The sequence below is a fragment of the Archocentrus centrarchus genome, chromosome 2 (genome assembly GCF_007364275.1).
Source record: "Archocentrus centrarchus isolate MPI-CPG fArcCen1 chromosome 2, fArcCen1, whole genome shotgun sequence".
Classification (NCBI taxonomy): domain Eukaryota; kingdom Metazoa; phylum Chordata; class Actinopteri; order Cichliformes; family Cichlidae; genus Archocentrus; species Archocentrus centrarchus.
The window spans coordinates 19,461,954-19,476,298 of NC_044347.1; the positions used below are offsets into that span (position 1 = coordinate 19,461,954).

Genomic DNA, 14,345 nt, shown 5'->3' on the forward strand with positions numbered 1-14,345 from the left:
ACCTCAAAGCACGCCAGTGAAATCAGTCAGGGCTTTTAATTTGAAATTTTGAGGTATTTGTCAGTATCCTTATTCTCTAAAATGAAGCAGGGGCTTTGATTTTCCGGCTCTCACAGCTTTTAAGCTTCTTTATAAAGTTCACTAACTAAATGAAGATTTTTTGTTTGTTTGTGTGGTTTTTTTTTTTTTTGTAAAAGTAAGATTTTAAAGTTTCCTGTTGACCTCCTTTAAGAAAAAGATGTCATTTCTGCTTCTCTCCAAAACTCATTCATCAGATTATAATGATCTCTATCAGGCAGTTAGATGACCACAGATTAAAAAGTCTGTTGGCCCTGAGGAAGAAATGGGTTTTCCTGTGATTCACTGTTAAAATGATGCATGTAGAATGAAGTGTGGGCTCTGCTGCAAGTTACAGAGAAAATTTCAAAAAACATTTCTAAAGATAAAACGAACCACAAACATGCCGACAGAAGGCAGCAGGAAGTCCTTCCTGCCAGCAGCAATCAGACTCTTTAATGCCAACAACTAACCTCAATGCACAGTTGTGTAATAATATTTATATTGTGTATACAGTATTTTTATTGCATTCTTATAGCATTGTATATTGTGTCAGTGTTAGCTGCTACTACTGCTGTAACAAAGTAATTTCCTGCAGATCAATAAAGTTCTATTCTATTCTATTCTATTCTATTCTATAAGCTTTAAACACTGAAAACACCCCCCACCCAAAAAAAAAAATAAACAAACAAAAATATTACATTTTTTAACATAAATTAATACATCAATTGATTTTAATATGTTTTAATAGGAATTTTCAGGATCTGGAATATTTTTTACACTAAACTTTAATGTTTTTTTATGCATTGATTGACTAAACTTATGTACTTTGAATACTTTTGACCATTTTCATATATTTAAAAGAAAAATTCAAATATGTATGTGTTTTAAAAATTTGTAGGGCTCAAAAATATTCATTTAAATTAATTTAAACGTGTTTTTTTTACTTTCATCTTAATTCAAAATAAGATGGTAAATGGTTTTAAACAATTTCACCTTTCTAAACCAATTGCCAAGGCTTAGAACAATTTCTTTATAATAATTCAAATTCAAATATTTAAAGACTTTTAAAGCTATACCTTAATCACATCATTATAAACTCCTTGTTTCGTACTGAAGTGAAAGCCTTCTATTAAAAGAACATTTAAAGGATGATTTTCTACAGCAAACCTTTCTTCACGGATGTGTTTCAGCTTTCATCCACCAGGTGGCAGAAATGTCCAAAAATCTGCTCTTCAGCTGGTTTGAAATTCCTCAAACTGAGTTCATTTATTTATGACAAATTTTATAAAAACAAACAAACAAACAAACAATCCAGAGCTTTACAGACTTTAATAATGAAGCAAAAACATTTATACAAGAACAAAATAACTGTTGTGAGTACAGCACAACTTCTCAAAAAGGTTACAACACAGGTTTTTATCCTGTCAGATTAAAACATAGAGAAGTGTAAAAAAAACAAAAACAAATCAAAAAACAATTAAATCTGTAAAGTATGCAGGCATAAAAGGTATCGTAAAAAAAAAAATAGAAAAAGAAACCCCTTCTGAAACTATTTTAATAATTACTCATTTCCTTATTTTTACTTGCTCAACCAGAGCAAATGGTGGTTGGAAATTATTGATGTGGTTCAATGGTGGTAAAGGAGGGGTTCAAGCAGCTGAGTAAAAAGCTCAATCCGGGTTACAACATCCCAGGTAGAAAATATTTTTCAATGTTATTATGTGACAATATTGTACTTTAGTTACTTTATAGTTCAAGTGTTCAGCAGTTACTTTTACTTAAAACTTCCAGGGAAAAGTATGGTAAGTGGCTCGTTACTGAGCAGGAAGTGGTTTTATCTCAAGGGAGTCATAGTCGTGGCTGAACTCGGACCCTAAAGAGAAGTGAAACTGATCAGTGTGTGAGGGGCCAGAGATGATCACAGCTAAAACAGTCTGGAGATTTAGTTAATGGTTTAAGCTTTTTGAAACTAACAAGGTTTATTCTGTTCACATGTAAACAGCGTAAAACACAAATAATAATAAATCAGTTTTTCTATAACTGAATAATTCATTAATTATTATTAATTCAATTCAATTCAATTCAATTCAATTCAATTCAATTCAATTCAATTCACATTGTATTTGTATAGCACAAATCACAACAGACAGTCGCCTCAAGGCGCTTTGTATTGTAGGTAAAGACCCTACAATAATACAGAGAAAACCCAACAGTCAAAACGACCCCCTCTGAGCAGCACTTGGAGACAGTGGGAAGGAAAAACTCCCTTTTAACAGGAAGAAACCTCCAGCAGAACCAGGCTCAGGGAGGGACAGTCATCTGCTGTGACTGGTTGAGGCTGATGGGAGAGAGACAGGACAAAAGACATGCTGTGGAAGAGAGACAGAGATTCAAGACAAGAAATCCCAAGTCCAAAACAACATGTCCCCCAACAATATTAGCAGGTCCTAAGACCCGAATCACGACTAACAAATCCCAATTATTGGAGTTCACAGCAGTGTCTTCATGTAGACCTCACAGGGTTAAAATCAAGATTATAATCATCAGTCAAACAGTCAATAACATCAATAACTCTGGATTTACTTCTTCAAAGATCAGATTCTACTCAGCAGTAAATGTGAAATAAAATGAAGCAGAATGACCCACCTTCTCTTTGATCAACATACTGGTGATGATGAGGCTGTAAAGGCCGAGGAAGCTGCTCACGACATAACACGGTACAGAGTCGTACGACTTCACGGGCTCTGTGGAGGTCAAAGTTCAAAGACTCAAATATTCATGTAAATCTTTTAAAAAGAGTTGCTGAAGGCTCCACAGTGTGATCATGATTGACTACAAATGGTAGCTCCTCTTTGCCAGCATAAAAAGCATTTGTTTGACACACTCACTGGAATGAGCGATACTCAGAACAATGGGAAAGTCCAAACTCAGTGAAGATCTAAGGAAGAGAGTTGCAGATTTACACAAGTTTGGATTCAATTCGATTCAATTCAAAGATCTTTATTATCCCCTAAGGGCAGTTTCTTCCACAGTCAGCAGTAAAAAACATAAAAACAAACAAGTATAACATGACGACATACATAAAATCACAACAAATCCTTTAAAAACCTAATTGCTGCAGAGACAAAGGAGTCTCTCAGTCTGCTCGTCCTATAACTTGGCAGTCGATATCTGCGTCTGGAAGGAAGCAACCTAAACTCATGTGGGCGGTCTGACTCTGCCAGGATCAGTCCGACCTTATTCACTGACCTCACCTTGAGCAAGTCAGTGAGGTTGCTCAGGGCTATGCCAGCAATTTTTCTGCACACCTTTACGATTCCCAGCAGTTTGTTCCTGTGCTTAAAAGTTAGAAGTCTGAACCAGCAGAGAAGAAGCTAAAAGTAAGGAAAAGAGGACATCGGAAAGGACCCTGCTGAACCTCACCCTCTGAAAACGTGCAGTTAAAAAGTCTATAAACCAACCAATATATGAGGCCAGAATCAAAACCATAAGAACATTGTAATTTCTTAGCAAAACTATGTGGTTAAATACAGAGGTGGGAAGTAACGAAGTACAAATACTTCGTTACTGTACTTAAGTAGATTTTTCAGGTATCTGTACTTTACTTAAGTATTTATTTTTCTGACTACTTTTTACTTTTACTCCCTACATTTTTATGCAAGTATCTGTACTTTCTACTTCTTACATTTTCAAACAGACTCGTTACTTTTTAACGTCAGAGAGAAATTTGCATTTCCGGTCAGTGCGCCTTCAAACATCAAACGATCTGAGCCTAAATGGAGGAATAATAACATATAAGAGACAATCGTACTGCGTATCCTTCATCACCGGGGCTTATCTCGTACAAAGGGATTAAATACGCAAACCCATATAATTAATGTATCATTTATAGTGCTATAATCGGGCCGGACCGAGTCCGTAAGTTGCGCTGCGGCACATAAACAGCTTAGCTAGCGCTACTGAAGAGGAGCGAGCATGAAGGGAGTAACCTGTGGCAGGTAAATGCAACGTTTCTAAATGCTCAACAAATATCAGCAAACACACAAAGTGTGTGCAGTTTGTCACACAGTGTGTCTGCTAGCTAAAAGAAGAGCTGCTGTATTTCAGGGAGAGTAAAGAGAGAGAAATTCACTCAGAGATGGAGAAAGAGGACAGGAGAGGAAGAAGAGGTTAGAATTAAAGGTAAGGACTGGAAAATAAACTGAAGTATGCTGACTTTGTGTAATTCAAAGATTGTATGAAAATACTGCAGTTTAGTGTGTAATAAATAGGTTAGTTTGTTGTACTGTATTTACAGTAAAGCTCTGTGTTGGTGCACAGTGTTTGTGTTCATGGTCAGAGTTACAGGTTACATCAGTGCAGCAGAGATAAGTTTGAATCAAAGCTGCTGATGCTGAGATTCATTCACTGAATCCAACATTTCTACAGCCTGTATGCTGTCAGTGTAGGGGATGGAAATCAGCTCAGATAGCTGTGAAATACTGGGTTACATCTTTGTGAATTCAGTTCATCCACACAGAGCAGTAAACCTCAGAGCAGCAGCAGCAGGTCAGCTGATCACAGCCTGCACACCAACATCATTTACTGCAGCTCACAATAGAAAGCTGTGATTCTTCTCCCCATGCAGAGCTGCTACAGCTGATCTTAGGGTTCCTCCACTTTCTGAATCCCACTGTAACGCCTGAGAATCCTCATGTTGGTGTTTAGGTGGAGGCACACTCACCCTCTACTATGGAGGACACAGAGAACAGAGCAAATTCCCTTTCACAGTTTGTGTCCTACATAACAGATTCAAGCTGATTGCATTCATTAGAATTAAAATTTAGATTGGAATAACATTTGTATTCTCATGTACTATTTTATATTATTACAATAATATATAATGAGGTTCGGTTAGTTTTACACAAAAATAGTAGGTAGAAACGTCCTCCAAAGAACTACTTTTACTTTCTTACTTTGAGTACATTTCAGAGCCTGTACTTTTTTACTTTTACTTAAGTAGAGAAGTTGAACCAGTACTTCGACTTTTACTAAAGTATTTTTTAACATAAGTACTTGTACTTCTACTTAAGTACAGAATGTCAGTACTTTTGCCACCTCTGGTTAAATACAGTTAAAAGCAATTCAATTCTATTTTATTTATATAGCGCCAAATCACAACAGCCACCTTAAGGTGCTTTATATTGTAAGGCATAGACCCTACAATAATTACAGAAAGCAATCAATAAAAAGTAATCTTTCCAAGAATTTTGTGCCCTCCAGATGTCTTAAAATCATTTTTAAAAGGGTTCCTGTTGCATCCTCCGCTCCCCTCCCCTGACCTGTAAGCAAATTGAAGTATTAAGCACTTCCTTAATAATCTTTTCAAATGACTTCATTGCTAATGAAGTAAGGGTAAAAGGCCTGAAGGCATTCAGAGACTGAGTGAGCCTACCTTTAGGGAGAGGAACAATGACAGAGGCTTCCCACAGCTGAGGGACCCTCTGGGTCTGGAGAGACATTTTAAGAAGAAAACTAAAGATGTCTGCCAGCTGCAGAGCATCAGGACTCATACTTTTCCCAAGCCAGATGAGAATTATTGGACCTGAACATATTCTCCACCATCTCTTTATAATTGACTCTGGCTATTTTCAGTCCCTTCCTCACTTGTTTCTTGAGTATGTGGTAGCAAGCCATGTCCCCATTATCAAAACTTATATCAAGCAAGTTAATCATACTTTTAACCGATTTGGAAAGCCAAGGTTTATTGTTAGGAAATACAGTGAGGGATTTCCTGGGAAAGACCGATTCCTCACAGAAAGTGACATATAATGAAACGGTGTAAGATCATCAAAGTCAGTGCATGCTCTGATAAACCTTTCCCAGGCTGTGCAGCTGAAGCAGTCCTGAAGACAGCGGATAGACTCCTCTGACCACACCGGAACCCAATGGCGCTCCGACTTGTGTTTCTTCAGGACAGGTTTGTAGGACGGAACCAAATAAACAACACTTGCCCTTTTCCCACTGACACTGTGCCAGTGCTGCTGCCAAGTGCTCGAACCGTTCAGCGCTTTTTCCACCGTGAACTCACTCGGTGATTGGCTGAAAAACAGGTTCTGCTCCAGCACCGTAAATTAGCTGGTCTGGAACCAAGGAACATGTGACGCAACCAGCAGAAGGGAGTAGCTCTGCCATCTTCACGTAAAGTTTTTCCATCGCCACTTCACTGAAAGGTGTGTATTACATGAGAAAAGTGATGTGATTTTCATGGCTGTGAATTAGGTTGGGCCCTAAGGCTGAACTTGCTGCTTTGTATCAGTTCATATCACAGATAAAAGGACGCAAAGTGCGTAATTGTCGTATTGCTCGTAATCGCTGTCTGTGTTTACCTTGTGCTGCACACAGATGCTGCAGTAGTTTTGTTTGGACCGTAAAATGTGTTCGCCAAGACACAAGCACTTTTGTACTCTGCCAGATACCTGACATTGACCTGAAGCGCTTCAGTTTTGCAACAGAGTGACATTTGCCAACATGATAGTGGGAAGCGGCATCCGACGGTGGCCCTGCCACTTCAGCCTCTGACACACACCACCTCGTCTTCCCCACTTCCTGACCACTGACGACTTGTACCCCCAGCCTCGATTCTCCATGGACATTCCTATCTGGAGAATATCCGAACTGCAGAGGGTTCCACAAAGCCCACACCGACATACTTGGTTCTCGCAGTCCACCCAAAAAGTGACACAAAACTTTCAGAAGGATCAAAAAGTGCACCACACAAGTGTATATCATGATTGTTGCTTTCTACCATTCGCACATATAACATTAAAAAATGATATAAAAAACACCCAAAATGCACAAAATACACACACAGAGCGCACACAACTACTGCTGCCTGTCGCCATTACCTGCACCAACTTCGAGTGGATAGGTGTTTCAACGGGACAATGATCCCAAATACACATCAAAACCAGTTTTGGAAGGGATAAAGCGGGCTAGCATTTCTGGAATGCCTTCTCTAACCCCGTACCTCAACCCTATTGGAAACTGATGGACTACACTAAAAATCTCAGTAGGACTTTAGAGCCACTCAGTTACTCTAGTATTTTCTAGTACTGTTTCTAGTATAGTATGATTCAGACTGAGTAAATCACATAAAAGAGACATGTCAAAGTTTAAGGTAGTAAAGGAGTGTATGACAGAATATGCAGCCGTGCTAACTGTAATAAAAGGACTGCTGTCACTTATGGAGATGGACAGCTGAAGACCCCACAGACAGGCTGTCACTTTTATTATCCTTTTTTAAAAGTCTGTTTGGACCTATCCTTAAGCAAAGTGCTGCTTTGACCAGAATGATAATGCTAGTGTGCCAACATGATCATAATGAAACTTCCAACAGATGTTTCTCAGCCAGCATGTTTACCCTGGTCACCATTTACCTGTAGGAGTAACAGCAACGGTTCCCATCTCTTTGGTATCTTCTACAAGTTTCGTCCATCGTCCTCCACTTTCATACGCCCACTCTGTTCCTGTGCATTCATAATTCCCTTCATCAGACGTCGTCATTCTAGAAATCACCAATTCAAACAATCCATTCCTGCCGGGGGCCAATCGGATGCCTCCGTCTGCATAACGCTGAGCAAAACTGGACCCTGTGACCACGTCTCCCTGAGGACCAAACGTCAAAATCTTCTCTGATGCTGTCCCCTTCTTCACTGACCAGGTGACAGACAGGTAGGTGGGGCGGACGAGTTCCCGTGCGATGTTGCAGGAGAGAGTTAGGTCACTTCCCTCAGAGACAACAGGGGGCAGGGTCTTGGAGGAGACCTTTAAGGTGTTGGGGATGACTGATGGGAAAACCAAAAAATGATAATAATAATAATTTTCATTCCATACACACACACACACACACACACACACACACACACACACAAGCTCATACCTGTGAGTTGGACCTTAGCCGCATAGTTTCCACTGATGACGTAGTCGGTGCTCGGTGTCTGACACTCGTAGAAGCCGGCATCCTGCGACTTCACCTGAGCAATCTTTAGCTCCACCTCGTTGTCTTGGAGACGCACCACCGAGATGTCGCCGGAAGCAACGCGCTTGCTGAGCGACGGATCAGAGTAGTGAGAGTCGAAAGTGGAGATTATCTTTATCTTCGGCCCACTTGTGTCCTTTAACATATTCCATTCAAAATCCTGCAGGAAAAAGGAGGTTAGCTGAAGGTAAACTTTCCCTTAAAAACATTCAACCTCCATGGAGAAAAGCAAGAGTATAAAAATCTAAAATAATAAATAAAAACAATTTCCTGTAAAACATTTGTTTAAAATCTGGATGGACAAAAGACTTTTCAGTAATAAATCAGTACTGAAAATCCTCATTAGTGGAACCCTACATAACTGTACTGCTGGCAGAGTAAATTAGAAACACTGGGCCCAGAGCCGTGGGGTCGCCAATCAAAATAATATTCAACTTGATGGGAGTATGGCCTCATTATTGGCCTCCTGCAACAGACCCAAGTATTGTGTCTACACATAACAGATGACTTAGCAAAGAACCCATTTTAAATTGTCTCTTTAGGCACTTTGTGACACCAAATATTGATATTTAAGCTTGTTATATCTGTACAAGCTGTTTTGCCTTATATACTGTATTTCCATGTATGTTTGCAGTACTTTTAATTAAAAGAAAGAAAAAAACTCATTAACTATACAGTATTTGTGACAGCGGGTACCACTGCATGTGGTGGTCAGTGACACAAACACTGGAAGTGGAAAACCGGCATGCATCATCAGAGGAAGTTTTGGGAGAATGACCTGCTCAATAGGTCCTGTGTACTCTTTGACGTCACAGCTGATGGAGACTGGGTGGCCTTCCACCCGGATTAACAGACCGTCACCACACGGGCCGAGCACCCACCTTGAAGGACAGAGAAAATATTTAAAAAATTAAAAGTTTTCTACAGAATAAATAATGAAAAAAAAAGAAGTGTGAAGGCTGAGTTGGACTCCAAAACCTCTAAGATGAAGGAAAGTTTATCCATATGTAGAACAAAATAGAATTTACATGAAGAATAAACTACAGTCACACATTTGCTAAGAAAAATATATAATTGGGAGCAAACTATAAGCACAGAGAGATGTGTGGTTTGAGTGAAGTACTGACGTTATTGACGATAACAGTAACATGTTTTGATGATGCACGCTCACGTGTAACTGTGCACTGAATTTTAAAAAGCCAAGAAACCAAAGTGGTCACATCATAGCTGGTCAGCTCAATCGGGGCATTCCTACTCTGTGTTCAGAGCCAGATTGCTAAAAATAAGTGACAGCACAGACAGACATCCAGTCAGACCACCAGACAGGTTCAGGATGATCTCATAATTAGTTTTGACCTATTCTGATTGGGCACAACTGGTCTGTTGAAGTGAAACATAACAGAGTCAGCTGGTGGCCAAGTTATAACGCCACCACAGGGTTCCTTTTAATTAAAAACACAAGTTTTTACTGCATAAAATTGAAGCACTCCTTTTTTCATAGAATACTGTCAAAAGTATTGTCATCATTTAAAGTTACTTTTTGAGAGTTAATTTGGATTATAAGACTGTACAGACTTCATATAACAGTTTGCAGAATCGATTTAGCTTTAGCAGTCAGCAACTGCTAAAATGTAAAATGTATTTTTTGTCAGGTCATGTTTTTTCTGTCTTTTTCAGATTGCTGTTTGATGACAAAAAAAAAAAGAAAAAAAAAGCATTTTCACAGAACAAGTAATGTCGTTTATTGTTAAACCCTTAAACCTATAAATGGATGAGAAGAAAAGTACCCAAAGAAAAGGCATGGTAGATGGTGTGCATGTACGTGAGCCTGCTGATAGTGTGTGTGTTTTTAAGTAACAAGAAAAAATCCACATAAAAGCCACAGGCTGTTTCGCTTCACTATCTGCCAACAGTGGGCTACAGAAAAGTAGAAATGCTGTGTGAGTTGTTACAGGAAAGGAAAATTTAAGTCTGGCGGTCACAATGAAAGGAGAAGTCTGACTAAGAGGCATCCTCCTCTCCCTGGGTATGAATGGATATGGGACACTTCCTAGAGGTAGGGCAGGTAAACCAGTGAACAGGCCCTGGTCTGTCCCTGTGGAGAAAACCAGCCCAGCACCGGCTGTCATCGGTCCTGAACAGGACAGAGACTGATGACAGGAATACAAACTTTTTTCTCATTTGTTTTTTCTTGTTTTTCTTGTGGTACCATTTGAATAAAAATTAACTCACTTCATTAAATTGGCACTTCCAGGAGTGACTTTATTATGTTACCGTAACACACCTGTATGCATGTATGAGAGGGCGGACACTGCGAAAACTTTATGGAGAAAACTGGTACAAGTATCACTGTGACGAACTGCATTTGAAAGCACCACATTTTTGCGCAACTCCACCATCGTCACACCCACTTGCCTCTCACAGGACATCTCAGTGATTTCTTTTCAATCTCTCGGATTCACTTTTCAATTCGGCTTAATCCGATATACCAACCGACACCTCCGTTTTACTTAAAATTAAAATTTTTAAGCAGGTTAGCCTGTGGCACTCGTAAACTTCTTCCATTCAAATCCACAGCATCAGCAGCGGGAGCCGCTTCAAAAGTTACAAATGCATTAAAAATAAGAGTTGGATCATGGATTGGATGCATGCCGAACCGCATAGTGAATATTAAACATACTGAAAGTATGTAATAATATTTTTTTAAAACAGTCTCCGCTGGCAGAGAAGCAGGAAATATTAAATGGGCAAATTTCTAAACGGGGCTTCTCGCTACCGAAAAACAATCATCTCCCCAAATAGTTGCCGCTATTTGCCAAAAAAAAAAAAAGTTTGCCAGTACTTAAACTGTTGCAAATGGCATGTTGCTATAATCTGTCAAGCACATTTCTCGTGGATATTCATGGAGTCATTTTGAGGCAGAAAAGCTGCACTCAGTTTTTGGCAAAGGACAACTGGCAAAAGGAAGTGAATATAATGCAGAACACATACGGTCATTGGATAATTTATTATCTAACTCCATCGTAAATCCTCTTGACTACAGCCTATTTGCCGGCATAAACAAAAACTATTATTAGAGATTAAAAAAAAAAAAGCATAACTTATTTATCTCTTTTTGGCAGAGGATCATTTTTTGGCACGACACCGGCAGGGTTAATTAGCCATGGAGCAAAGAAACGTCTCTTACCGAGCAGCCAAAGCCCCAAAGCCAGAGCGACGACACAGTTATTCATTTCACTCCTCAGTTATTCCCCTCCGATCCTTTCCCCTGATTTGCTCCTGCTTTCTTTGAGGGTCAGATCGCTGATGTCAGTCCTTTCTCTCCGCTGTCACTGACACTGAACCAGTTTAATGAGAGAGAGAGACACACACACACACAGGGAGGTTACAGAGAGAGAGAGACACACACAGAGAGAGGTTACAGAGAGAGAGAGAGAGACACACAGAGAGAGAGGTTACAGAGAGAGAGAGACACACACACACACAGGGAGGTTACAGAGAGAGAGAGACACACACACACACAGGGAGGTTACAGAGAGAGAGAGAGACACACACAGAGAGAGGTTACAGAGAGAGAGAGACACACACACAGAGAGAGGTTACAGAGAGAGAGAGACACACACACAGAGAGAGGTTACAGAGAGAGAGAGAGACACACACAGAGAGAGGTTACAGAGAGAGAGAGAGACACACACAGAGAGAGGTTACAGAGAGAGAGAGACACACACACAGAGAGAGGTTACAGAGAGAGAGAGACACACACACAGAGAGAGAGAGACACACACACAGAGAGAGAGGCTACAGAGAGAGAGACACACAGAGAGAGGTTACAGAGAGAGAGAGACACACACACAGAGAGAGGTTACAGAGAGAGAGAGAGACACACAGAGAGAGGTTACAGAGAGAGAGAGAGACACACACAGAGAGAGGTTACAGAGAGAGAGAGACACACACACAGAGAGAGGTTACAGAGAGAGAGAGAGACACACACACAGAGAGAGAGAGACACACACACAGAGAGAGAGGCTACAGAGAGAGAGACACACAGAGAGAGGTTACAGAGAGAGAGAGACACACACACAGAGAGAGGTTACAGAGAGAGAGAGACACACACACAGAGAGAGGTTACAGAGAGAGAGAGACACACACACAGAGAGAGGTTACAGAGAGAGAGACACACACACAGAGAGAGGTTACAGAGAGAGAGAGAGACACACACAGAGAGAGGTTACAGAGAGAGAGAGAGACACACACAGAGAGAGGATACAGAGAGAGAGAGAGACACACACAGAGAGAGGTTACAGAGAGAGAGAGACACACACACAGAGAGAGAGAGACACACACACAGAGAGAGAGGCTACAGAGAGAGAGACACACAGAGAGAGGTTACAGAGAGAGAGAGACAGGGTGAGAGGTTACAGGTGCAGTTTGGGGCCCCTGACCTCCCTAAGGGGGCCCCGCCCTCTCCATTCACTTACAGGTGGCATGCATAACTCTGTTTGAACAACTGGAAAAGACGATCAACAAAAATGAGAACGAAAGAAGAAAAAAGAGGAAGAGGAAGAACAAACCAAACTAAATGCTGCCAGTCTGTTGGTGTCCTCCTTGCAGTATGCTGGTGTGAAGGTTTGGAGTGAAGACTTTCTGCTGGTTAGGTCACGTATAGGACGCCAGCTCAGCCTGTTCAGCTTCACACAGAGACTCCATGAAGATGAGGGACTGGGGCAGACATGTTGACACTTTGAGGAAAGCCCCCGCAGAAGGGCATGGAGACCCAGCTGCTCCTGGACACCTGGGGGGAACTGTGGGTAGCCACATCAGGCACGCAGCTGCATATCTGCAATGAAGGTGCCCAGCCTCTCTCCTTCTCAACGATCCCTGTTTTTGCTGGTGGATAGCGCATTGTGCGTTGCCGCTAGCTGGATTTGTGAGAAATTGGGCTCTTGCTGTGTCATCCTGTTGTACTTTGGTTTGGGAGGTCAGACAATTCAAAAACGTGACCAAAAAAAAAAAAAAAAAGAAGAAAAGAAAAGACACCACTCATCCAGCTGGATCCAGCATGCACCCTACTGGGCATACAGGAAATGCTTTTGTTTTGAAGGATTTTGCACAGTAATGATTCTTTTAGTGAACTGAGTTCTGATTGTGGAATTCAAAATCAAATAAGATGGACACTCTTTATATGTCATTTTTACTGTCATACTGCAGAATATACTGTTATAGCACGTTAATATGAGGAATTTATTAAGTGGACACAGAAGTAGCTTTTCACACTAATGACATCAATGCCGCCGGTATTTAGAGGAACGCATACATTTTCTGATTTCTGCGAATACTATAAGATTTAACAGTATTTTGTTTATTTTTAAGGTGTGAATTCATTGCAGTCACTTGTGTATAACATTGTAACAATAGTGTTTATAGAAATTATTAATTACAATTAAAATATTTAGATTTTACTTAAAGAAAAGTAGAGAATTGGGATATTTTATAGGCTGGGCTCACAGATTTTTGATTCTGTCATTAAACAGTTGCCAGATCCCCAAATTAGAAATAAAATAAAAATAATTCCTCATGTTCATAATGAATGCATTACATTGTAAGCATTGTTTGTTAATAACCACCATCCAGCTCTGTAATCTACCTTTTTCTAGTTTTATCTAATGTCAAGCTTCTGCTGTCAAAATGAGTCAAATCGGGCAGATTTCTTTTGTGCACTTTTTAAAACCAAAACTTTACTTTCTGTTGCAATATTCCTGCTGTAGCTCAGCAGCAACAACACCGACAAAACAAGGACTTTCTCTGCTAAAAACACTGTAAATGTAGGAGTTATATAACCCAGACTGGTTGTGATAAAATATTGTATACATAATAATGCATTGTTGCTATTTACTTATTAAAATGACATACTAGAGCATCTACTGCCATCTAGTGGTACAAACTAGTATTGCTGCACGACTATATCTTCTGAAGTGAAAGCAGAAGATATTTTAAAATGAGAAGCAAATAACAAGCTAACAGAATCAGAATTCTACAAAACCTGTTAGCACCTAAAATGTGGACATGAGCTTTATTATTAATGTTGGTTCTTGTTACGTGATTGTTTTCCTGTTAATGACCTCGTCCACGGAGAGGTGGAGGGAGGTCATATTTTCACCCCTGTTTGTTTGTCTCTTAGCAAAATAACTCAAAAAGTTTTAACCATTTCATGAAACTTTGTGCAAATATTCTTTACAACATATTATTTCATTTTCAAGGTCAAAGG

General features: G+C 40.0%; 1 protein-coding gene across 1 annotated transcript; it reads right to left on the reverse strand.

Annotated features, from left to right (window-relative positions):
* Positions 1 to 1,561: 1,561 nt before the first annotated feature.
* On the reverse strand, positions 1,562 to 8,225 carry LOC115798888 (immunoglobulin superfamily member 8-like). Its single transcript, XM_030755889.1, has 4 exons — positions 7,982 to 8,225; positions 7,479 to 7,886; positions 2,707 to 2,804; positions 1,562 to 1,933 (listed from the first exon to the last, which is right to left on the reverse strand). Exons 1-4 carry the CDS (start codon positions 8,223 to 8,225, stop codon positions 1,895 to 1,897), a joined length of 789 nt encoding a protein of 262 aa, XP_030611749.1. The 3' UTR covers positions 1,562 to 1,894.
* Positions 8,226 to 14,345: the final 6,120 nt, after the last annotated feature.

Excerpts from the sequence above, each read along its gene's own strand:
- LOC115798888 (XM_030755889.1), bottom strand. The coding sequence starts at position 8,225 with ATGTTAAAGGACACAAGTGGGCCGAAGATAAAGATAATCTCCACTTTC. Across the intron at positions 2,805-7,478 it reads CGTTGCTGTTACTCCTACAG|AGCCCGTGAAGTCGTACGAC; the intron begins GTAAATGGTGAC and ends TGACCTCCACAG. Across the intron at positions 1,934-2,706 it reads GTATGTTGATCAAAGAGAAG|GGTCCGAGTTCAGCCACGAC; the intron begins GTGGGTCATTCT and ends ACTTCTCTTTAG.